The 21,182-nt window shown below is 39.4% G+C and overlaps 1 protein-coding gene across 2 annotated transcripts in view; it reads left to right on the forward strand.

Annotated features, from left to right (window-relative positions):
- The window catches only part of LOC111563101 (noelin-2-like), a 33,186-nt gene extending 12,925 nt beyond the window's left edge, over nucleotides 1–20,261 (forward strand). For both annotated transcript variants that reach the window (XM_035944334.2, XM_023262016.3), the window contains exons 4-8: nucleotides 5,370–5,589; nucleotides 8,236–8,342; nucleotides 16,375–16,551; nucleotides 16,647–16,820; nucleotides 19,376–20,261. In XM_035944334.2, coding sequence (XP_035800227.2) covers nucleotides 5,370–5,589; nucleotides 8,236–8,342; nucleotides 16,375–16,551; nucleotides 16,647–16,820; nucleotides 19,376–19,696 — 999 coding nt within the window. In that variant the 3' untranslated portion in view covers nucleotides 19,697–20,261. The remainder of the gene's footprint in view (nucleotides 1–5,369; nucleotides 5,590–8,235; nucleotides 8,343–16,374; nucleotides 16,552–16,646; nucleotides 16,821–19,375) is intronic.
- The last annotated feature ends 921 nt before the right edge of the window (nucleotides 20,262–21,182 follow it).

Below are 21,182 nucleotides of genomic sequence, written 5' to 3' on the forward strand. Positions count from 1 at the left end.
GGCAGGTCTCTGTTCCAGCTACAAAGCAGGAGGCTAGTGGAAGATTATCTCAAGGGCTACAGAGAATAAAAGGCTACTGATCTGAAGAATGAAGATTAAATGATCTCAACAGTTAAACAGCTGTGAAACTGATGGTTTAATGTTGGCAACTGGCAGCTCAGGACTCCCGATGATATTGAAGTAAAAGGTAGCAAAACCTTGTTCACCATTTACAACCTGCTGGTAACTTTACCTGGAGCGCTGATTTGGGGATTTGCATGTAAAATCTAAACTAAATTTTGTTGATGTTTCTAGACGTCTTTGTTCCATCTGTTTCAGAAGTGATTCTTTAGCCCTATTCTCACAGGACTACTATGACCTGAGAACCTCGTGTGGTTTACAAATTACCTCACTACGTCACAAGTTTATGTTTTGTGTGGTTCATTTGCAGAGGATAAGCGAACATTATCCCTGGATGTGATATTAACAATCTGCCACACGATCACTGTTGAGCCTGCTGAAAAACAGCAGAATGTTCCTTACCACACGCTGCCATGCATGTCCGCCATCTGAACATCCTTTGAGATTTTGCTCTTCTGATGGATTCGAGTTTTTTCTGAACAGGTCTCCATGCTGTGTAGCGACATGAGCCTCCTGATATTTGCACCCAAAATGCTCCATACTTTCATTTATAATCAGAAAAGCAGCCTCCATGACACTTGAGTGGGAAAGTGGGCAGAAGATGTGCAGAGAGAAACAAAAAAACTGCGGAAAAAAACTGATGCAGATTCACACGGGACTAATATTATCAAAGAGCCTCTCTGGCAAATTATGCTAGGTAAGTTTTATTTTGTTACAAATTTCAGTCATGGCAGATTTACACAGAATTATAATACAGTAATTTGCAGTCATCTGTCTCCTTTATCAGGCTAAAAGAAAACACAAAACAATAGAATTACTAGTAATTAGAATGGATCAGTACTTTGTAGGCCTTTTCAAAGACAGATGCCTTCTGAATTGGTTTCAGTGAGGTGTGAGGGAAATATATTCACTTCCAGACTTGAATTGATCATCTTGCATAGAGATCAATATGACCGATTTTTTACCTGCTTAATCACAGCGCCTCTCCAATGTCTAGGCAGTTTGAGAGAGAGACTGGGAAAACTCTCACTTACCATGTATTGATTGGTTGTAGCCTGAAATGCTTTTGATATTTTGCTACAGCCCACTACTGAACTTCACCCCTGCCAGTTCTGGTCTGACTGAATCATTTGGTCATGCTGCTCTCAGTCTCATGATACAGTGTTGAAGGAATAGTTTTTGGGAAATTCACTTATTCGCTTTCTTGCAGGGTTAGATAAGAAGACTGATGGCACTCTTATGTCTGTACGATCAATGTTGCTCTATAGCGAGCAGCTTAGTTTAGCCTAAAGACTGGAAGTAGCGCAAAGGGCTTACCTGAATCTTTCTAGAGGAACCAGAATCTACCTACTGAAGCTTCTAAGGCTTAGTAAAAACAGCACTTTTCTGTTTTACAGGAGGTAATGTGCCACATAATTTCTTGTCCATATCTCCAGTGGTTAATTGGTAACTGGGCCATTATATAATTGCGGGACTTTTTGTAACATAGTTGACATTTTTGCAATTTTCAGGCCTAAAATCAACACAGTCGCCTATAACCAAACACTGCATAACATTTTTACAGAAAGATTCTTCTAAATATCATATATACAACTAAGTGAAATTGAAATTGAAAGTTATTTATAAAGATATTGTAGTAACAGTGTCCACACTTGACTCACACACTACTTTATATTAAATAAGTCAGAAAGCCTTGGAGTCTGGCCAGTCTTTTCTTCAGGAGGAAATGACATCATCTGGAACAGGTCATGTGATCTGGAATTAACACACTTCCTTGAGAGGTGTTTTTGCAACTTAGTGGAAAGTGATTTCTCGGACACAGATACAATTTTCCATATAAAATTTGATACATTGCCCAAAAAGAAATATCTGTCATGATCATCTCAACTTAATAAAAAGAACACAATAAAAACATTTTTTTGAATCAGTTCATTTTATTATTGTTTAGCTAATTAGAAGTTGGTTGTTATTAATTGGGACGGTTATTTAGTTGACAATTTAGTGATATCCAGTCATTTTTTAATAATAAATGATTGTTTCCATAATAAATAATTATGGAATTTGTAAAGACATGATCATAATGAACATAAAAAACATTAGCTTTATTTACTTCCTATAAAAATGTATGCAAAAGTCCTTCAATTATATATTGACCAAATTTCTGAACAAGGGGCTAAAACTACATATATAGTTTAAAAATGCTTTGTACCAAATCAGCAAAATTTCCTTAAATGCCAAAGTATTGCATCAAAATATAAAACAGCAAGCATAAAAGTAATAAATTGCCAATGCGATTAGATGGATACAACATTATAGTAAATTTAAACACGAGATCCTTTATGAATCAAGTAGAAGAGGACAAATATTTTCATGCACACACAGTTGTGTTACCATCATTTCAGAGGACAGTATATTGACTTACATTAATTTCTTGGAGACCTATCTACCCATTACTTATATAACCCAAACCCATATTGTAACCTTAACCCATCTCTTCATCCTAAAATGTAATGATTTATGTTGCATTACTTGCATTTCCAAAAGAGGGGCAGTTCCTCACAGTGTGACTGTGTAAACAGATTTATGTCCCCACAAAAAGAGTAATACAAGAACATACCCAAACACTAACCCTTACTTCCCGAATAGAGCATATTACCGCTTCGCTATAAATCCATTCTGCCTTTCATCTTCTGCCGAGCATCTTCTTAACAACCGGGGGGGTCTGTTTTTAAGTTTTTATATAGTTAGTTTATGCCTATGTGTGTTTGTGTGCATGCGCTTGTTGCTCCTTGGGGGTTTTCACAGTCATAAGCTTTTGAATTTGCACTGAGAGGCAGAGCTCCTGAATATTTATGGGCAACAACAGTAAGTTTATCAATAACTAAACAGTATTTTTATCCCATGGAGGAAGGAACCAAGAGAGATGGAGAGTGGAAGGTCAGACAGAGAGATTAATAGTTATGGAGGAGGAAAAGGTAGGAAATAGAGAGGAAAGGATATCTTACTACACATGAATGTTTTTCCTCATGGGAGAGAGGGATAAGAGGAATGAGCAAAGTGAAGTAAGTGGGAAGGTAAAGGTTAGGCAGAGAGAGCAGGAGAGATAAAAGAGTGGAACAGGAAGGGAGAGATTAGAGAAATGAAGATGAAGGAGGAGGCATGGCAGGGGAGGGGAGGGATTAGCCAGGTAAAGTGTTCACTATCTAACAAACCATGACATTTTTGGCATATTGTCAAGACGGATTTTAATGAATGTTTAATGAACATGCACTTATATACAAATAACGCTGCCAATACCAATCAGGGATGATAAAGTAGGCAAACTGGAGGTCAGCTGCTTTCATTATCAGCTTTTTCCACACTGTGCTCTTATGACAAGTAAAAACTGGGACTAAAACGGTTTCGTAAAATGTTTGAGTGATGTTGGAAAAATATTAAGGGGCCTGATTTCAAGATAGCAGGCGAAGGATCAGACACATAAAGTGTTTGACTGACTGCCAAGCCTTTTTCCTGGATATGTAGTTGTGTTTGTGTGCGGGGGTGTGTGATGTTCTGAGGAGATGATAACGTATTTGTCTTCGCTTTTGACACTTCTTTTAATCCTTCTCCTTTTTTTTCCCCCAATATCTGATCCAACGCCTTTCGCTACACAGCAAACAGTTTTGGTAGGATTTGAAGGTGAAGACACATCTAAGACTCAAGACTAAAACAGACATATAAAAGAAGTACCTAAAAAAAAACTCTTTATCCTCCTCAGACACACAGTTTTTTACTAATTTATAATCTTATTGATTTCTATTTAAGCCGATCGCTGAAAATATTCTGTTCTCTCCAGCCAGACCGATTCAAAATTATCCAGTGTGAGCTGTTTAAAAAAAAGAAATCTGGGTCACAGAGCCAGCAAACTATGCAGACTAGCCTGGACATACTCTCCTCCAGCACATCTTCCATCTCCTCCTGTGGGACTCTGAAGTATTCACAGGCCAGATGGGATGTGCAGTCCTTCTAGCATGTTCTTTGGGGTGCTTTCCATTTGGCTAATGTGGTTCTTTGGTTCCCTCGCATCTATTTAAGTACTCTTAGCTCCTCCTGACGGAGAGTTAAGAGATGCAGCATGGAGTGGAAGCAGCAATTAATCATGACATGCAGCATCTTGGCTGCTAAATGTGTAGAAATAATTAAATAAGAATAAAACAAACATTATTCTCAACCATAAACAAGAATAAATCCAGCTTGAAGGCATTTAACCAAAGTTGGATCCAAAAGGTATAAATCGGTCCAGATGACTTAGATCGTTTCTTTCAACCTTCAGCGTCAAATGCACAGATATTTTTTTCCATTAACTCTTCAGTGTGCTGCTGTCCTTCAGTTACATGTCTGAGTTCATGTAACTTTTCTCCAACAATAAGTTCCACTCACCTCATTACCAACAGGGTACACCAGGTGGATACATGCAGATATCGTGCCTCACTAAAGTACACTGGATCATATGAATGAAAAATTCAATCTAATGAATAAAAATGAAAACCATTTCAAAATAATTATGTGAAAATGTAAAGAAAGCAGCCTGAGACTGTTGCTCCAGTACTGATTATAGATCTGTGATATTTTCAGGGTTCAAGAAATGAGACAACTTTCAAAAGACAGCTAATTCAATGAGGATTCAGTAATAGTTTGTCCTACAAACACAGTACAGTATGTGTTATTGGAATACATACAAATAATGATAGTCTCTGATATTGGTTTAGTTCTTCCACGTCATTTTATGTAATCTACAATTTTGAAACCATTCAGTGAAATTAATATTACAACAAAGCCGTTTCGAGTTTGTCTTATCAGATCAGCTGCCTAATCACTAAAATTTGCAGTGAATGAATGCTGCTGTCCATTAAAAAAAAAGTGCACAGAACACACCGGTGGTTCCTCATTTACAGCTCCTGCCTCCACTCTGCTCGCTCGATCAATTTCCGGGCCACAGGCTGCAGGAGAGAGGAGTGAGGATGGTAGGAAGTATAATTAGCTGAATGAGAGGAACCTGGAATATACTCTGGGGTACCTTCAGGTTAGACAAGCTGGGAGGAGGGTCCAGATGCATAAACTGTCTCAAATGACTGTGGAGGAGCAGTGACTCCGAGCTACAGCAACTGGAAGAGAGAGAATGGTACTGCAGACGTTTTTTCAGAATTAATTGTATGAGTGCAGACCTTCTCTCTAACTTCGTTTTTCCTCTGTTTTTCATGGGGCCACAGGAGTTAAAGGGCCAGATGTCTCAGCTGCGGCCCCTCTTGTCAGTAGTGGAGCAGTACAGACTGGACCTACAGACTCTGGCCACCTTGCGAATGGAGCTGCTCAACCTGTCAATCATCCTGACAGCCATTCAGGAAGAGATTGGAGCGTACGATTACGAGGAGCTTCAGCAGAGGGTGTTGCTGCTGGAGACCAGGCTGCACAGCTGCATGAACAAACTGGGTATGCGCTGAAAGGAGAGTGATAAAACTGATATCTTTGAAAGGAACTTATGAGTTTGTATTTTCCACAAGGAAAGGCAGCGGGATGAAATGCCTGCTGTTTAGATGGTTGAGGAGGGCACTTGACAGATTAACACACATCAACATAAGGTTTGTCATCACAAGTGCTCTTCAGCCTCTAGAAGTAGGTCTAGAATCTCCTGTTTGGCTTTGAAGGAGAAAATACATCACCAGGATTACCTGCAGTTAGACCTAAAAATCTTAATTTCAATCAACAAATCTGTGTTATTATGAGGGGCATTTGTCAGACAGGGTGATTGCTGCCAAGTTGCAGTAGGGAAGTTGAAATATTGGAAATAATACAACCACACGTTAGAACCAGAAATTGATTCCGAAGAATAATAATGATACATAAACCCTGCAAATCAAAAGGATTGGTTCCTTCGGTTTATTACATGTGAAACCCTAAAGTCTAAATGGTATGTTTGACATTATAATACTAATACTACTACTACTACTACTACTACTACTACTACTACTACTAATAATAATAATAATAATAATAATAATAATAATAATAATAATAATAATAATAATAATAATAATAATAATAATAATAATAATAACTTTATTTGTATAGCACCTTTCAGAAGAACATTCACAAAGTGCTTTGACAGGTAGAACATAGTGATAAAAGGGAAATAAAGGAGAACTCTACTGGAAGGTCTATGAAAGTGGGTTTTAAGAAGTGATTTAAAAGGATTTACTGATTTGGTGAGCCTCATCTCCTCAGGCAGGTCGTTCCACAGCCGAGGGATCCTGATGGAGAAGTCCCAGTCACCCTTGGATTTAAGCCTCAACTTTGGAGCAACTAGGGGGAACACACCTGAGGATCTAAGGCTGTGCAAGGGGATGTACGGGGTTAGCATGTCTAAAATATAGCCAGGAGCAAGGCACTGGCAAGCTTTAAAAGAGATCAGTAAAATCTTAAAATCAATTCTAAAACGGACAGGGAGCCAGTGGAGGGAAGCTAGAACAGGAAAGATGTGATGTCGTCTGTTAAAACCAGTAAGAAGCCGAGCTGCTGCGTTCTGGACCAGTTGGAGGCAGGAGAGGGATTTTTGTGGAATGCCAGATAAAAGGGAGTTGCAGTAATCAAGATGGGAAAAAATGATGGCATGGATGATTTTCATCAGATTGTCATCAGTATGCTACAGTTTCAAAGTGGAAATGCTCAGCCATGGTACTGACTGACTATTTCAATTAATGTGTGTCTTCTAACATGAAAAACACCACATTGAGATGTTAACAAGAACAACAACAACATAAATCTAGTAATGAAGCCATGGTCAAATGGGCTCTTTACATACAGTAAGCACAGCAAACGGCACCACTGATAATACGCTGTTAATGTGAAATAGCTGTTGTAGGACAGAAGGAGAAAATATTATCAATTTTACTAAGTAGTCTAGCAAAATCTCATCACTTGACTACAGAAAACATGACATTTGAAATTAGACGATCACATTTTGCTCTCTTCAGACTCAACTAACATCAACTAATGTTTTTTTTATAGATGCAGATGTGAAATTGCAGCTGTTCAGATACTGCTGCAATACTCTGATTTGCTTTCAGAGCTAGACATGATGGTTTATACCACCCTTATGTCTGTACAGTAAATGTAAGACTGCAGCTAGTAGCTTAGCATAAATACTGTACACAGGAGGAAACAGCAAGCTGGGCTCTGTCCAAGCTTTGTATATACCGGACAGACATGAGAGTGGTATTGATTTTCTCATCTAACTCTGCACCAGACTGCGAATGGACATTTTTCACAGAATGCCAAACTATTGCTTTAAGAGCAGTAGGCAGTTCTCTAACAATTAAGTCTGACAAGGTCGTACAAGAAGACAGAAACAGAAATAGTGTTATTTAGCCATGTTTTGATTCAAATTGTTGGGACATGCAGTGTTGAGCCTATGAATAGAAAGCACTGAAGTGGATTATGGTGCAGAAGTGCTTTCAAATGTTCGTGTGGATGTTTTGACATCGCTTTTGTGCTGCAAATCTTTCCTTATTGAAATCCATTATAACTGATGTGAATCTAAGCTGAAAAAAAGCCTCTTACACCTCTCAGTGAAATAAACTACACTTTTAGAACAACCTTTCAAACATACAGATGCCGTTTAAACTCAACAGATCATTTTGAGGTCACATTTTCTATTCAGTTGTGTAAACACTGCCATCAGGTTATGCAGCTAAAACACTTGGTCAATGTTTTGGTGGATGCTACTGATGGATTGCTTTACTCACTCCAGAAGTGCTGTCTAAAACACTTTCTTTAAACTTGCACCTTATTCCGGTCATGCCTCCTCTAAGTTATCATTTTGTGGAGGAGAAACAGTTGCTTGGGGCCCAAACATATTCTCAGGATTTCATGAAAGGTTATTAAATTGTGTTGACTGGTGGCAGGTGATGACTGCTCATAAACTAGCTCATCAAGTAACCTTGACAGGCAACATTACTCAGTCCAAGCCAGAAGATATGAGCAGTAACAGTCTCCATATTCTTGCTGATTGCATAAACTGCATTTTTTTTGGCGTCTTCATTGCAGATTTTACACAATATGTTGATCGTTTGTTGACAGGTTGTGGTCGTCTGACTGCAGTTAGCAACCCAATCACCGTGAGAGCCTCGGGGTCCCGTTTTGGCTCCTGGATGACGGACGCCATGATTCCCAGCTCCGACAGCAGGGTAGGTGTACGACGTGTGTGTGGACTTTGCACATCTATCTTTGCTTGAGATGTAGACCTTGGGGGGACATCTTTAGAGAGTGAAGACATTTTGACACCCACAAACACTGGGGTGACCGGGCATTCTCTGAAGCTGCACCCAGACTCTGGAACAAGCTCCCCCCCGACATGCACACCATCACTGACCTGGGTCTTTTTAAATCAAAACTCAAACCTTCCTGTTAAAAATGGTTTCTAATTCCTAGCGGCATGGTGACATTTTACTACTTTTATTTCTTTTAGATGTATATTTTATTGCTGTGTATTTTATTGTTTTATTGTGTATTTTACGAGCTGAACAGTGGCGTGGTGGTTAGCTCTTCTCGCCTTGCAGCTAGAAGATCCCCAGTTCATGTCCCGGCCTTCCCGGGATATTTCTGCATGGAGTTTGCATGCATGGCTTTCCTCTGGGTACTCCGGTTTCCTCCCACAGTCCAAAAATGTGCTGAGATTAATTAATTGAATATTCTAAATTTGCCCGTAGGTGTGAATGCTTGTCCTGTTTTACGTTACTGTATTGTTTTTAAGTTATTCTCAGTTTTTTTTTTACTGTGAAGCACTTTGGTCACCCTTTGGGCTGTTGTAAAGGGCTATACAAATAAACTTTGATTGATTGATTGATTGATTGATTGATTGATTGATTGATTGATTGATTGATTGATTGATTGATTGATTGATTGATTGATTGATTTTGACTAATTCTCACTTCCTGAAACGCCTTCAAATGGGTGTTTGAGGGTTAAGACTTGGTAAGCATTAGGTTAAAGTTAAAGTTAGGACTTCATATTCAGTTGTGATGGTTAAGGTTAAGGTAGAGTACATTGTGTATATGAGGGTCAGAAACAGCTACGTCTGCTGGCTGAACAGGTGTGTGTGTGTGTGTGTGTGTGTGTGTGTGTGTGTGTGTGTGTGTGTGTGTGTGTGTGTGTGTGTGTGTGTGTGTGTGTGTGCGCGTGCGTGCGTGCGTGCGTGCGTGCACATGACACATGAAGCAGGTGTTGTACTTGTAGTGACGAGGTAGCCGAGCTCCAGGTTTTTCCTAATACATTTTTCTGTCTCCTTCAGCCTTATTTTTAACATGACTCCTGTGTGCACTCTGTCTCTGCTCACTACAAGCTTCACCCATTTCCAGCACACACACACACACACACACACACACACACACACACACACACACACACACACACACACACACACACACACACTCGCTTTGGGAGCGCATATTAAGCTAGTTGTCAAGGCGACTGTCTTCCAGTTGCCAGGTGTGATTTATATCGCCATGGTGACCCTTGCCTGTTCCCTATTAGAGTGTCTCCCTGGTGATGAGAAGGAGCTATACACAGCAGCAGTATCCCAGTTATCGCCTCCTATTTTCCAGTTACCAGTGTGACTGGTACAGTCATGGGGTTTATGTGTGGGGGCTGTTTCACAGTCCCCGTGTCTGTTTGCATCTTTGTGCCAAGAAGAAGAAGCTTTATCTTTGTCTGTCTTTTAATGGTGTAAAGCAGATGCTCCCAAAACTGAGTGTGACGTTCAGAAAAGCACAAGAATTGTACAGTATGGCTCTTTCTGGGTTTGTATTATAAATAAGCCAGTGAATCTATAAAAAAAAAACTGTAAACTACTGAAATCACTTTTATCTTGTCTTTCTTTCCCAGCGTTAAGGAGCTCTGTGGAGCTCTCCCATAAACAAACACAGTTGTGTCTGACTTTAAGTGCTTTAGTGTGTATCCTTGAGGCCTAACCATCATGTAGGATGCATTTCTTTCCTCTTTGCAGAGCTAACTTTTTTTCGATTCAAAGAGCCATTTCAGGTTGTTTGTCCTGCTCTAAAAATTGCATTCAGCATTTTACCATCCTTCCTGTACTGGCCCAGAAACCTTCTACTCCATACACGATCATTAGAAATGAAGCGTGTACTGTACAACAGAACTCAGGTCAACTCTGTGCAATATAACTTAATTGCCAAATGAGAATGAAAAGATTAGAATATGAACAATCAAATACAAATACTCATCATGATTACAGTCAATGTAATCATTTACATTGACTGTAATGAAAATACTGACCCCAATGCAGAAACTCAATACAATAAAGGTGAATACAACTATGATCACTGACACACAAGTTAGAAAACCTCTGATTACTAGATCTAAATTAGGTACACCTTTGATGTCCAGTTAGCAATTGAAAGCATGCACATGGTAATAAAATGACCTGTGAAAAACAGAAATTTCTTATGTTTGGACCTATGGGCTACGTATGTCAATATGCATATCTATATCATGGCTCTACATGGACAAGAGTTGCCAAAGGAAAAATTGTGAGACTTCACAAATAATGAAAAAGATACAGGACAATGTGTGACTAACAAAACATCTGTTAAACCATCTTTGCTGCCGTAATCAGCAGGTACAGAGTGAGCCATAGCCCCACTTATCAGAGCTGTAAAATGACACCACAGACTCATTGCAGAATCTCCTATAAAACACACTGGCAGACTTGGCACAGAGGTTGTCAATGGAAATCAGAGTTTTTGTGACAGCTCAGACAGTGTGAACAACAACGCATAATGTATGAACAGCCTCCAAAAAAATAACACAAGAAGAGTATAGAAAAATGATATGTTCTGCTCAAGTGGGGTCCAGCATGTTTGGCATGAATCTGATCAGGATTCGCACACTGAATGCATAGTTCTGACAGTGAAGCACAGAGGTGGGACAGTAATGACATGGGGCTGCATGACTGCAAGATTAGTTGGGAAGATGCCGTTTATAAACGACACCATGAATTCCTGTAGATATGTATCTGAATAGTGGCTGAGAAGATGACTGGTTATTTTTAAATTTTACATCAAAACAAATACCCAAATAAAGAAATAATGCAATTATATCAAGGTGATACCAGTTTGAATCATTTGTCATTTATATGATCTTACACTCACTGTACATATATAGTACAGCAACTCTGATAGAAGTAAAGGACCACCGGGTTTGAATGTGGTTCAGTTCTCAACAATATATTTATGGGCATTCATATTTTCTAGTTAGAAGTCATCTTCTTCCGCTTTTGTTTCATTTCTAAATTATGCATTCAACATTCAACTGGAGAAAGTAAAGGTCAAAATGCTAGTTTCTTTACTTTCCTGCTGAACATTCCCAAAGCACACTTCAGTGTTGCTGTTGAACTCTTTCATTTACTGAATTAGAGCTGTCTGCTGAACAATGCTGCATTAATTTCATCTGCTGTGTTCTCAGAAAATCAAACCTAAAAGATACACTGAAAGCCAATGTGGGTGTTGTTGAAAAGATAATATGGCTTTGACAACCATTGTGCTCTTGTTAAAGCTGTTAGACTTCATTATCATTCCTGCTAGCTAAAGAGCAACCATCATGTTGCATTGATTTTTAATTTCAGTATCACATTTTTCATCATACTGAACATCACAAATATTGTTTTTATTTTGTTTTCTTAAATAAAATAAGGTCTGATGAAGCCATATACTGTATATATGCATACACACACACACAAATATATATATATATATATATATATATATATATATATATATATATATATATATATATATATATATATATATATATATATATATATATATATTATAATGTGGTAAATGACTATTCTAGCTGGAAACAGCTGATTTTTAATGGAATATCTCCATAGGGGTACAGAGGAACATTTCCAGCAACCATCACTCCTGTGTTCTAATGCTACATTGTGTTAGCTAATGCTGTTGAAAGGCTAATTGATGATTAGAAAACCTTTGTGCAGTTATGTTAGCACATGAATAAAAGTGGGAGTTTTCATGGAAAACATGAAATTGCCTGGGTGACCCCAAACTTTTGAACGGTCGTGTATAAATATATATCATCCGTAAATTTCCAAACTGGACAACCTATATCTTATTAATTAAAGCTGTGTGGTACTAACGCCACACACACACACATGTCCAGCTGACGCTCCGAGTCAAAATGAGTAAAGTCATTCTCGTACATCCTTTGGTATCCATGACTACAGTGTCTACACAGGGTCCCAGTTTGGCATTTATGAATTCTTCATTAGCTCATCAGACTGTGAATGTGTGTGTGTGTGTGTGTGCACGTATTGTATTTAGACACATACACGCATGCACACACCTGTCGCTGTATTAGAGAACAGCTGCCGAGGTGCGGATATCCCCTGATCTGTCGAGATGTCTCTGCCGATCGCGTGAGAAGGAGAGAGAGGCTGAGAGGGACACAGCAAATAAGAGGGAGAGCATGAGGACGGCTGCTGAAGAGCAGGAGAAGGAGACAGCAAAGTGAAACTGGGGGGTGGACAGAAAGGGGAAGAGTCAAAGAGGGGGCGAAGGAGACGGCTGATCAAACAAACAGCAGTCGGGCAGATAAGCAGGAAGAGATTAAAGGAGCAAAGCTGGAGAAGGTGAAGGTGAAAAAGCCACAGAGGCGAGATAAGAAGAGGGGAGCGAGAGGTCAGGAGAGATTGTGATCTTTTAAAGGATCATTATTTGCTGTAGTCATTATGCGTTTCCAGCCCCGTTGTGAAGTGATGCCTCCCTTGTGTGACTTTACTGTGGAAATCAGGCACAATGTCCACAGTCCTCGTTCTGTGTCACAGAGAACATGAGGCTTCAGAGGTCAGACATATCAAGTGGGTATGTTTGAGGTTTCAGTGTTTCTAATATGAAATTCACAGATAAGACCGTTCTCCTGATGAGCCAAGTGTCTCTCAAAGTTGGTTCTTCAAATAACATTTCTTATATCTCAGCTTGGGGTTTAAGTCTTAGAATAGACTCAATGAAATGTTGTTATTTAGATGCTTTTTTGGTGGGGGAGTGTTATTTTAGAGAGGTGAAGAAAAAAGAAGATCCAAGAAGACGTCCAAACACTGTCCTTCTGGTTCTAGCTCCATAATGTAAAATTATTACCACCACAAGCAGGTAATCCTCTGCGGTAATGATTAGTAATGTTTGCGTTAAGGCTCAAACATGCCTCTCTGCTTTCATTTATATGATTGGCCAACGATGTGGTTTTTCAGATGACATCATTTTGCATCACAGCACAAGTGTCGTGTCACTGCACAAAACCCAGCATTTCTTTGCCTTTGTTTTGTTGTTTTGGGGAATGTTTTTCTTTTCAGGGGTCTTAGTTTTTGTTTGATCTACCACCTTTGGTAGATTTAGTGAGGGATAGTGGTATTTAGCAATACACTATCCTCTTTTAGACCACAGAACCCCGTTTACTGTTTGTGCAGTTTTCGTTAGTTTCACCCCTAAATAACCTTGGTTCATTTAGTTTGTCTGAGACAGGAGGGGGTGAAACGTAACAGGCAGCACTGATGTTTCTCTGGAATAGTTTGACTTTTCAGTAAAAGGAGTTTGTTGGTGGTATTTTTCTGAAAGGTTAGATGTAAAGAACACCACTTTCTTGTCTGTTTGGCAACTATGAGGCTACAGTCATTCAGCTAAACTGACAAGTGGCTGGCAGTAGCTTCTGAGTGGGAATCAATCCACTTATCACAGAGTTGATTTTTCTGATCAATGGCTTCTTGGGTTGAAGTGTCCTTGAGAAAGACAGCTAGCGTCCTCACTGCCATTGGTGTGTGCATTAAACGAGTCAACAAGTGGCTACAGTTCAGCCAGACAGGAGTGAATCTTTGCAGAAATTGAGATCTGTGGATTTTATTCTCTATATTTCATCTGAGTATTGCATTAGGATACGACCGATCCTTTAAGGGAGTATGGGAGTAGGCTGCCTGGGAAGGTGCAGAAAGAAAACACCGCAATCTGTAAAATTTAGGTGTGAGTTCAAGAAACAGCTTTTCACCCACTTTCTTGCACGCACCGTTCATTGTATAATCAGCGTCTGGCGCTTGTTTATTTAAAGTAAATGGTGCATTCAAATGCAAGAAGATTACAGCTGCCAAAAACAAAGGGACTCGTGTTCCTTTGAAACTCTGTTTGAAAGGGAATTAAAACAGAGAAAGCTTCATCAGTGTTTGGAGGGGAGACGAGGCAGAGAAGAGAGTGTTGGAAGTAGAGAGTGAGGGCAATCAACTGTTTCAGTGTCTCTCTAAACCACGAACTCAGTCTCAATTAAGCTCCATGTTTCAGAAGGCCTTCAGACGTACCGCAATCAGTTACCTTTGTCTGGAAGCCTTTAATTCAGTGTGAATTTTAAATATGGCTACTACAGATTAACTGTTATTTTAAACATGGCGCTGCTCCTGCAGGAGAAATTTTTTTTTCTTGACAAAAAAAAGATCCTTTTTATCTGCATCCTTTTTTCTGTCCTCAGTACGTTTCTGTCTTTGTAGGGGAAATAACGAGCATCTTTTTCACCAACAATGCTTTCTCTTCCCATTGCACTCTGCTCTTTACTTTCATCTGTTTCACCTCTCGTCCCTCTCTGGGTAATTAATCCTCCACACTGTCGACACTCAATTTTCCTCCCATCTCGTTTCTTCTTCCCCCTCATCTTTTCTCGTTCTCTGTCCGTTTGTGTCTCCACTGAACCCTTTCACTGTCTGCCCCCTTCCTCCTCTGTCCTATATTTACACCTCATCTCATTACTCTCAGATTATGTGGTTTTACTTTCCACGGGACAGTTATTTAAATTCAGGTCAGGCTGATTGAGGAGGTGGAAGAGGGTGGACATCCATCCTCCATACCTGGGAAAACTCAGAATTTATTACCTCTAATTATGTGTTGGAAAGTTATAAACAGCAGAAATTTTCACAACAGAAACTTCCCCACAATCAGCATTGCTGGTACAATATTTTCTTATTCTCTCTAAACTCTGAAATACGATCAGGCAGAGCAGGAGCAGAAGAGAAACAATAAATGTCAGGTATTCACCAGACAGAGGTGAACAAAAGCCATCTTCTCATTTCTACAGAGAAACTTTCAGTTTTACTGGTTAAAACTGGCAATTGCCTCTAAAAAAAAATCATTTTTTAGCTGTAATTAATTAGCTAACACCTTGCAGATGGGTCTTGAATCTAGCTCGGCTTCCTGAAATCTAACTACAGAGCAGTATGGTCCTGCCTGTGTCTGTAATGTAAGACTCTTGGCTAATGAAGGAACCCGAGGATTTCTAAGTAATTCTGCAGGTTAGTTTACTGGAGTAAGTAGTATGTTAGTCAGTCAGGCTTTTGCTATTTTTCACTCAGCAAAAGTAATTTCACCTCTTCATCTTAGCACTGATTTTAGGCACAAAAAAAACCATAAAATGGCATACCCAATTTAAAATGGGTGTATTTTCTGAATCACTTTGACTGTATGCATGATTGAGGTCATGCCAGGAAGAAAGCTCCCAAAAGTATCAGAAAACCTGGAGGTGAAACAGAAACAGAGCAGTGGGGTTTCAAATCAGTAAAATATGAAAATTTATCGCCCTCTAAAATAACACTCTGAATAATTTAGATACTAACTAAAATCCTGTAAATTTTGAAATGCTAAAGGAGCCACTTAGAGCAATCATAGCGATTTTGGACTCTGTGTGTTTAGGAGGCTCTTGTGCAAAATACATCTGGAAAAAAAAAAAGTATTCAATCTTTGCAAAGATAGGGACTTCCTAAATGCCGTGGTGTGTGTGGGCAAACTGAAAGAAAAGGGTTCCACGAACATTTGCAAATAACTTCAGTATGATGAGAAATCCACAGCTTAACTGACCTGCTGAGCCTATTTACGTTTGTTAAGTTTCAAGGGACAACTGCTCTTCAGGTGAGGATAGTTAACATTATAAAGCTGCTGCTGTTTTCCCTTGATTTAACCGACTTCAGCTGTGTGGATGCCAACAGTCTGAGCATACCATGTCATTATCTAACCAAGTTGCAGGTGAGGCGGGGTGATCATGACAGATCACTCCGTGCATTTATCAGAATTTATTGCTTGGTAGGAGACTATTTTACAACCTGGATGTGGAGGTAAGACCAGAGCTAAGCCGTCTGCTTTCCTGTCCTCCCTGCATCAGGTGTGGTCAATGGACGGCTACTATAAAGGCAGGCGGGTGCTGGAGTACAGGACCATGGGGGACTTCACAAAAGGCCAGAACTTTGTGCAGCACCTGCTACCCCACCCCTGGGCAGGAACCGGCCACGTGGTCTACAACGGCTCGCTGTATTACAACAAGCACCAGAGCAACATCTTGGTAGGAGACTGGCTGGAATATTAGCTGAATATGAACCGTTTGATAACCAAATGACCAGACTAAGACGTATTCTACATGCATGTGTATGTTTCCAGGTTCAGTACCATTTTCGCTCTCGCAGTGTGCTGCTGCAGCGCAGTCTGAGCGGAGCAGGATACAACAACACCTTCCCCTACAGCTGGGGAGGATCCTCTGACATCGACCTCATGGCCGACGAGACGGGACTCTGGGCCGTCTACACCTCCATCCCAAATGCTGGAAACATAATGGTGAGATATTTTCTGACTGTGTTTTTGACATGTGATTTAAACATTACAAAAATCTAAATCCACTGATGTTGGGAAGCTGTTTTTAGAAGTTTCTGGTTTTTTTTGCAGTTGTCTTTACCGTCCAGTAGTCACACTTCTTAAAAATCCATTTAAAAAGATGACAGAGACACATCACTGCACAGAATAATATAATCTATCACGATGGACAGCATATGTATTCCTGGTTTTCCTGACATAGTTTTAATATACAGCATACAGCTGATTTTCTCTATTACTGAACATTTATTATCACCTCCTGCTTCCACCAAGTTGACAAGAAGAGAGGGTGGATGGGTGTCTGTGACAGAAATCTAAAGACTGATGGATGGGTTTCAATAAAATGCAGACAATTTGAAAGGATGTGTCTTACAGCTCACCAAGACGATAAATAAACCAAAGTCTGGCAAACTAAAAAAAATCTAAATTTTACCTCAAAAACAAGTTGAAATCCTGAACTCAGAAGGAGAAAATGCAGAATTAAAGTGAGTTCCAGCCCACTCCTTTCACTTGAACAGGTGCTGTTGTAGATGTAATAGTATCGATGCTAACCGTCATAATTAACAAATAAAATATTGATATTATGTTAATAATACATATTTGATAATGTCAAGAATCCAGCACCAGTAACTAACCGGTTGATACTCCAACATAAGAGATACTGACTTTCTAATGCAGGAACTCGGGGCAGGCATGAGGTGGTGTCAACATTTACACAAATAGTCTTTTAATGTACCTTTTCTGCCTTTGTGTTTTGAATCGACAGCTATGTCACCTCAGTGTGCCTAAAGAACAAATGAATTTTATGTTGTTGATGGTAAAGTCAAAGAGGAGAAGACTAAAAGTGGACATAAAGAGAGCACCTGTTGTTCTCTCTGAGTTGTATTAACCCTCATGTCGTCCTGCGGGTCAAAATTGACCAGTTTTAAAGTTTGAGAATGTGGAAAAAATATATATTCACAGTGAAACTTCTGATGTCCACATTTTCGGGAACATTTTTGGGAAAACTTTGACCATTTTTTTGTGGCAAAAAAGAAATGTTAAAAATGTTTTGAACATTCACAAAAAAATCAACCAAAATTCAGCAAAATTCACATTCGGATTTTGGTTGATTTTTTTGTCAATTTTCTTAAAGAAAATATTAGAAGTTTTACTGATATATATATGTACTCACTTTAGATATTTTTAGGACTTTTTTTGGAAGATTTTTAGTCGTTTTTTGAAAAAATTTACAAGAATTTTCTTGCCAAATTTGGGGGATTTTTTATTTTTATTTTTTTAAATAAAACTTTTAAGGGAAACTTTTAAGGAATTATTGAATTTTCTTCCTGAAGGTTTTGCAAATTTTCAGAAATTTGGGGAATTTTTTGCTGAATTTTTGGATTTTTTTCAGACAAGGAAACAATGTTTTTTGGTGCCCATAAATGAAGACAACAGGAGGGTTAACCAGCATCAGGATCTGCACTTTTGTCAGGCTCTTTTTTCTGCCACCGATAGCCCTGAAAAAGCTTCCACAGGAGCAGTTCTTGTAGATGGAAGATGCACAAAGGTTTAGTCCAACCAAAAGAACCTGCAGGGGAAAACAGCTTATAGTGAGAAGATGACGCCAAATGTAGCTACTGTCACAGTGGATTGTTACTCCTGCCACACAAAGTCATGTCGGAAAAAATGACAGACAAGGGCCAGACTCTTACATTTTCTATAGATGTTGCAATAGAATTGACGCAGTGAAAATCTGACATCGTAACTGTGCTTTTACTAAACTGTTCCCCTGAAAAGCAGTTGTTCCATCAGAGTTAACAAACCTAACAAGGTTCGTCAAGTTTGGGCAAGCCTATTTTTTTACAAAAACATATTACAAACATGTGTCAAGAGGAAATCTGTCTTTTAAAGAATATTTACCAAAATATGTGCTTAGCAAGATACTTCCTGGTAGAAAAATCCATCTGTTTAGACTCTCTGGTGTACAATCTATGCAGTGATGACAGCGTTTTCAACATACACTACCAGTTAAAAGTTTGGATGCACCTTCTCGTTCAGTGGTTTTATCGAAACTATAAAAGAATACACATATAATTATGCTGTAAACAAAAAAACTGTTAATTTTCAGTATTAATCTACAATTTAAAAAAAAAAGTACAAATAAATAAAAGGCATTGAATGTGTGTGTGTCCAAACTTTTTACTGGTAGTGTAAATTGGACATTTCTGTGCTGCAGTTGCTAGATGCTTCCAAATATATCTACAGAAAGCTACTTTTGCACGATATATCAGGCTGGACTGTTTGTAAAAATGTCCAGGACTTCATACAGTATTTTATTAGGTATTTTAATAAGTAAACTTAGTAACTGTCATTACAAGAGGCAATAAGCAGCAGGATCCAATCAAAAGTCCTCTTCTTCCTCCTCCATCAACACTGATGATATAAAAATGACAAATACTGTGATAGCAGCTCCTCTGCGGTCAGGTTTGTTCAAAGCGTGTGACCTGGCATGGCCTTCCCTCCACCTCCATCTCCAGGTGAGCCGTCTGGACCCTCGTTCACTGGAAATCCTGCAGAGCTGGGACACAGGCTTTCCTAAGCGCAGTGCAGGAGAGGCCTTCATGATTTGCGGCACCCTGTACGTCACCAACTCCCACCTGGCCGGGGCCAAGGTCCACTTCGCCTACCACACCAACTCCTCCACGTACGAGTACACTGACATCCCCTTCCACAACCAGTACTCCCACATCAGCATGATGGACTACAACCCCAGAGAGAGAGCGCTGTACACTTGGAACAACGGCCACCAGGTCCTCTACAACATCACACTGTTTCACGTCATCCAGAGTGACGGATAAATGGACGCGTAGGAAAAGGTAAAAAAAATACAAACATAGTAGAAACGAAGAAGATGGGTGTTTAAGAGACACGGCAACTTACAACACATGTACACATGCAAACACACACACAATGGCCATTCACGTCAACAAGAAAATGAGTCCTGTCTGTGTTTGAATTGGAATGACTTTTAGAATGCAGGAGCTCACTGAGCTAATAACTAGACACAATACACGGTTGTCGAACACCAGTCTAAAGGTCACCGACAAGAGTATTCATCACGGCCGAGACGAAAATTAACTGCCACAGTGGCGCTGATAGAGAGAAGGAAGTCAGACATTTTGAGCTCATCCATATTCCGTTACGTTTCATTCCACTCGTATATCAAGAAGTGACTTTGGAAGCTGAGGTCGAGTTGTCAAAAAAATAGAAAAAACATGGCTTGTGAACTGAATTTCACCTCGCGTCAAACTTTGAGCTACGACGACGACGACCCCGGCGGAGGTGTTTTGGGTTTGTGATGTGATCGTGGACGTCTTCAGTCAGCATGGTTGTTCATTCAATAAACTTGATTGTCAAACTTTGCCTCGTCTTCTTTGTCATCTCTGTTCTGCAGCAAAGGAAAAAAAGCTAGAAAGTTGTGAGTGTGTCTACATGCATGCTTTCTGCTGGTAGAAATGTCCTCTCGCTCTCTCCAGTCTGTCATCCGTACTTCCCAGACATGCAGCCTTAGTTAGTGCAGGTGCTTTATTGCCTATCAGGGGTTTGTAGAGGAAATCTAAGGCGTATCTCTACCAGGGGTATTGGGATGGCAGGTTTATTCTACCTATTAAAATAGTCACAGATGTATATTTTCCAGCCAGTCGTGTTGCAGTCTTATAGTCGTGACTTCAAACCTGAGAAAAACTGCTGTCTTTAGGACAATTTCTGGCTAAAAATGTCCCTTTCATTGCAGTGTTTCCATCACATGTGAGCTGAACACAACAAACAAGATTTTTAAACAGTCAATGAAAGGAAACTAAATGTGAAACCATTTCTAGCAGGATATTATGAGACCAACATAATGTACCTTGACAGTCAAGCTGTTTACGTTGTTAACATGACAGTAAGGTGGTGTTTACATGCTAGAAGACATATTGTGAGCTAAATGTCACCACAATGGCAGAACATTTCCATCTCGAAATCGACAGTCTCAAAAATACAGATTCAGACTTGCAGGGTTTCATTTGTAACAGACCTAAATAGCTAATCCTGTCGATCTGCAGCGTGGGGCTTTCACTATCTCTATTCTTCTTCAGAATCCAGTGGTATAGATTGCTATTGTAGAGCGTACAAATAATTTTCAAGTTTTTGAGCAGAGTTGTAGGTGAGCCAGTGTGCTGAGCTGCACTTTAAATTATGAGAAATTAAGAAGCATGAAATGTCTGCACTCTATTCAAAATGTTCACACACTAAACAGACTGATCAAATGTCAGAAAAAACATTTTCAAACCTTGAACATGTTTG

The sequence above is a fragment of the Amphiprion ocellaris genome, chromosome 4, assembly GCF_022539595.1.
Source record: "Amphiprion ocellaris isolate individual 3 ecotype Okinawa chromosome 4, ASM2253959v1, whole genome shotgun sequence".
Lineage (NCBI taxonomy): Eukaryota > Metazoa > Chordata > Actinopteri > Pomacentridae > Amphiprion > Amphiprion ocellaris.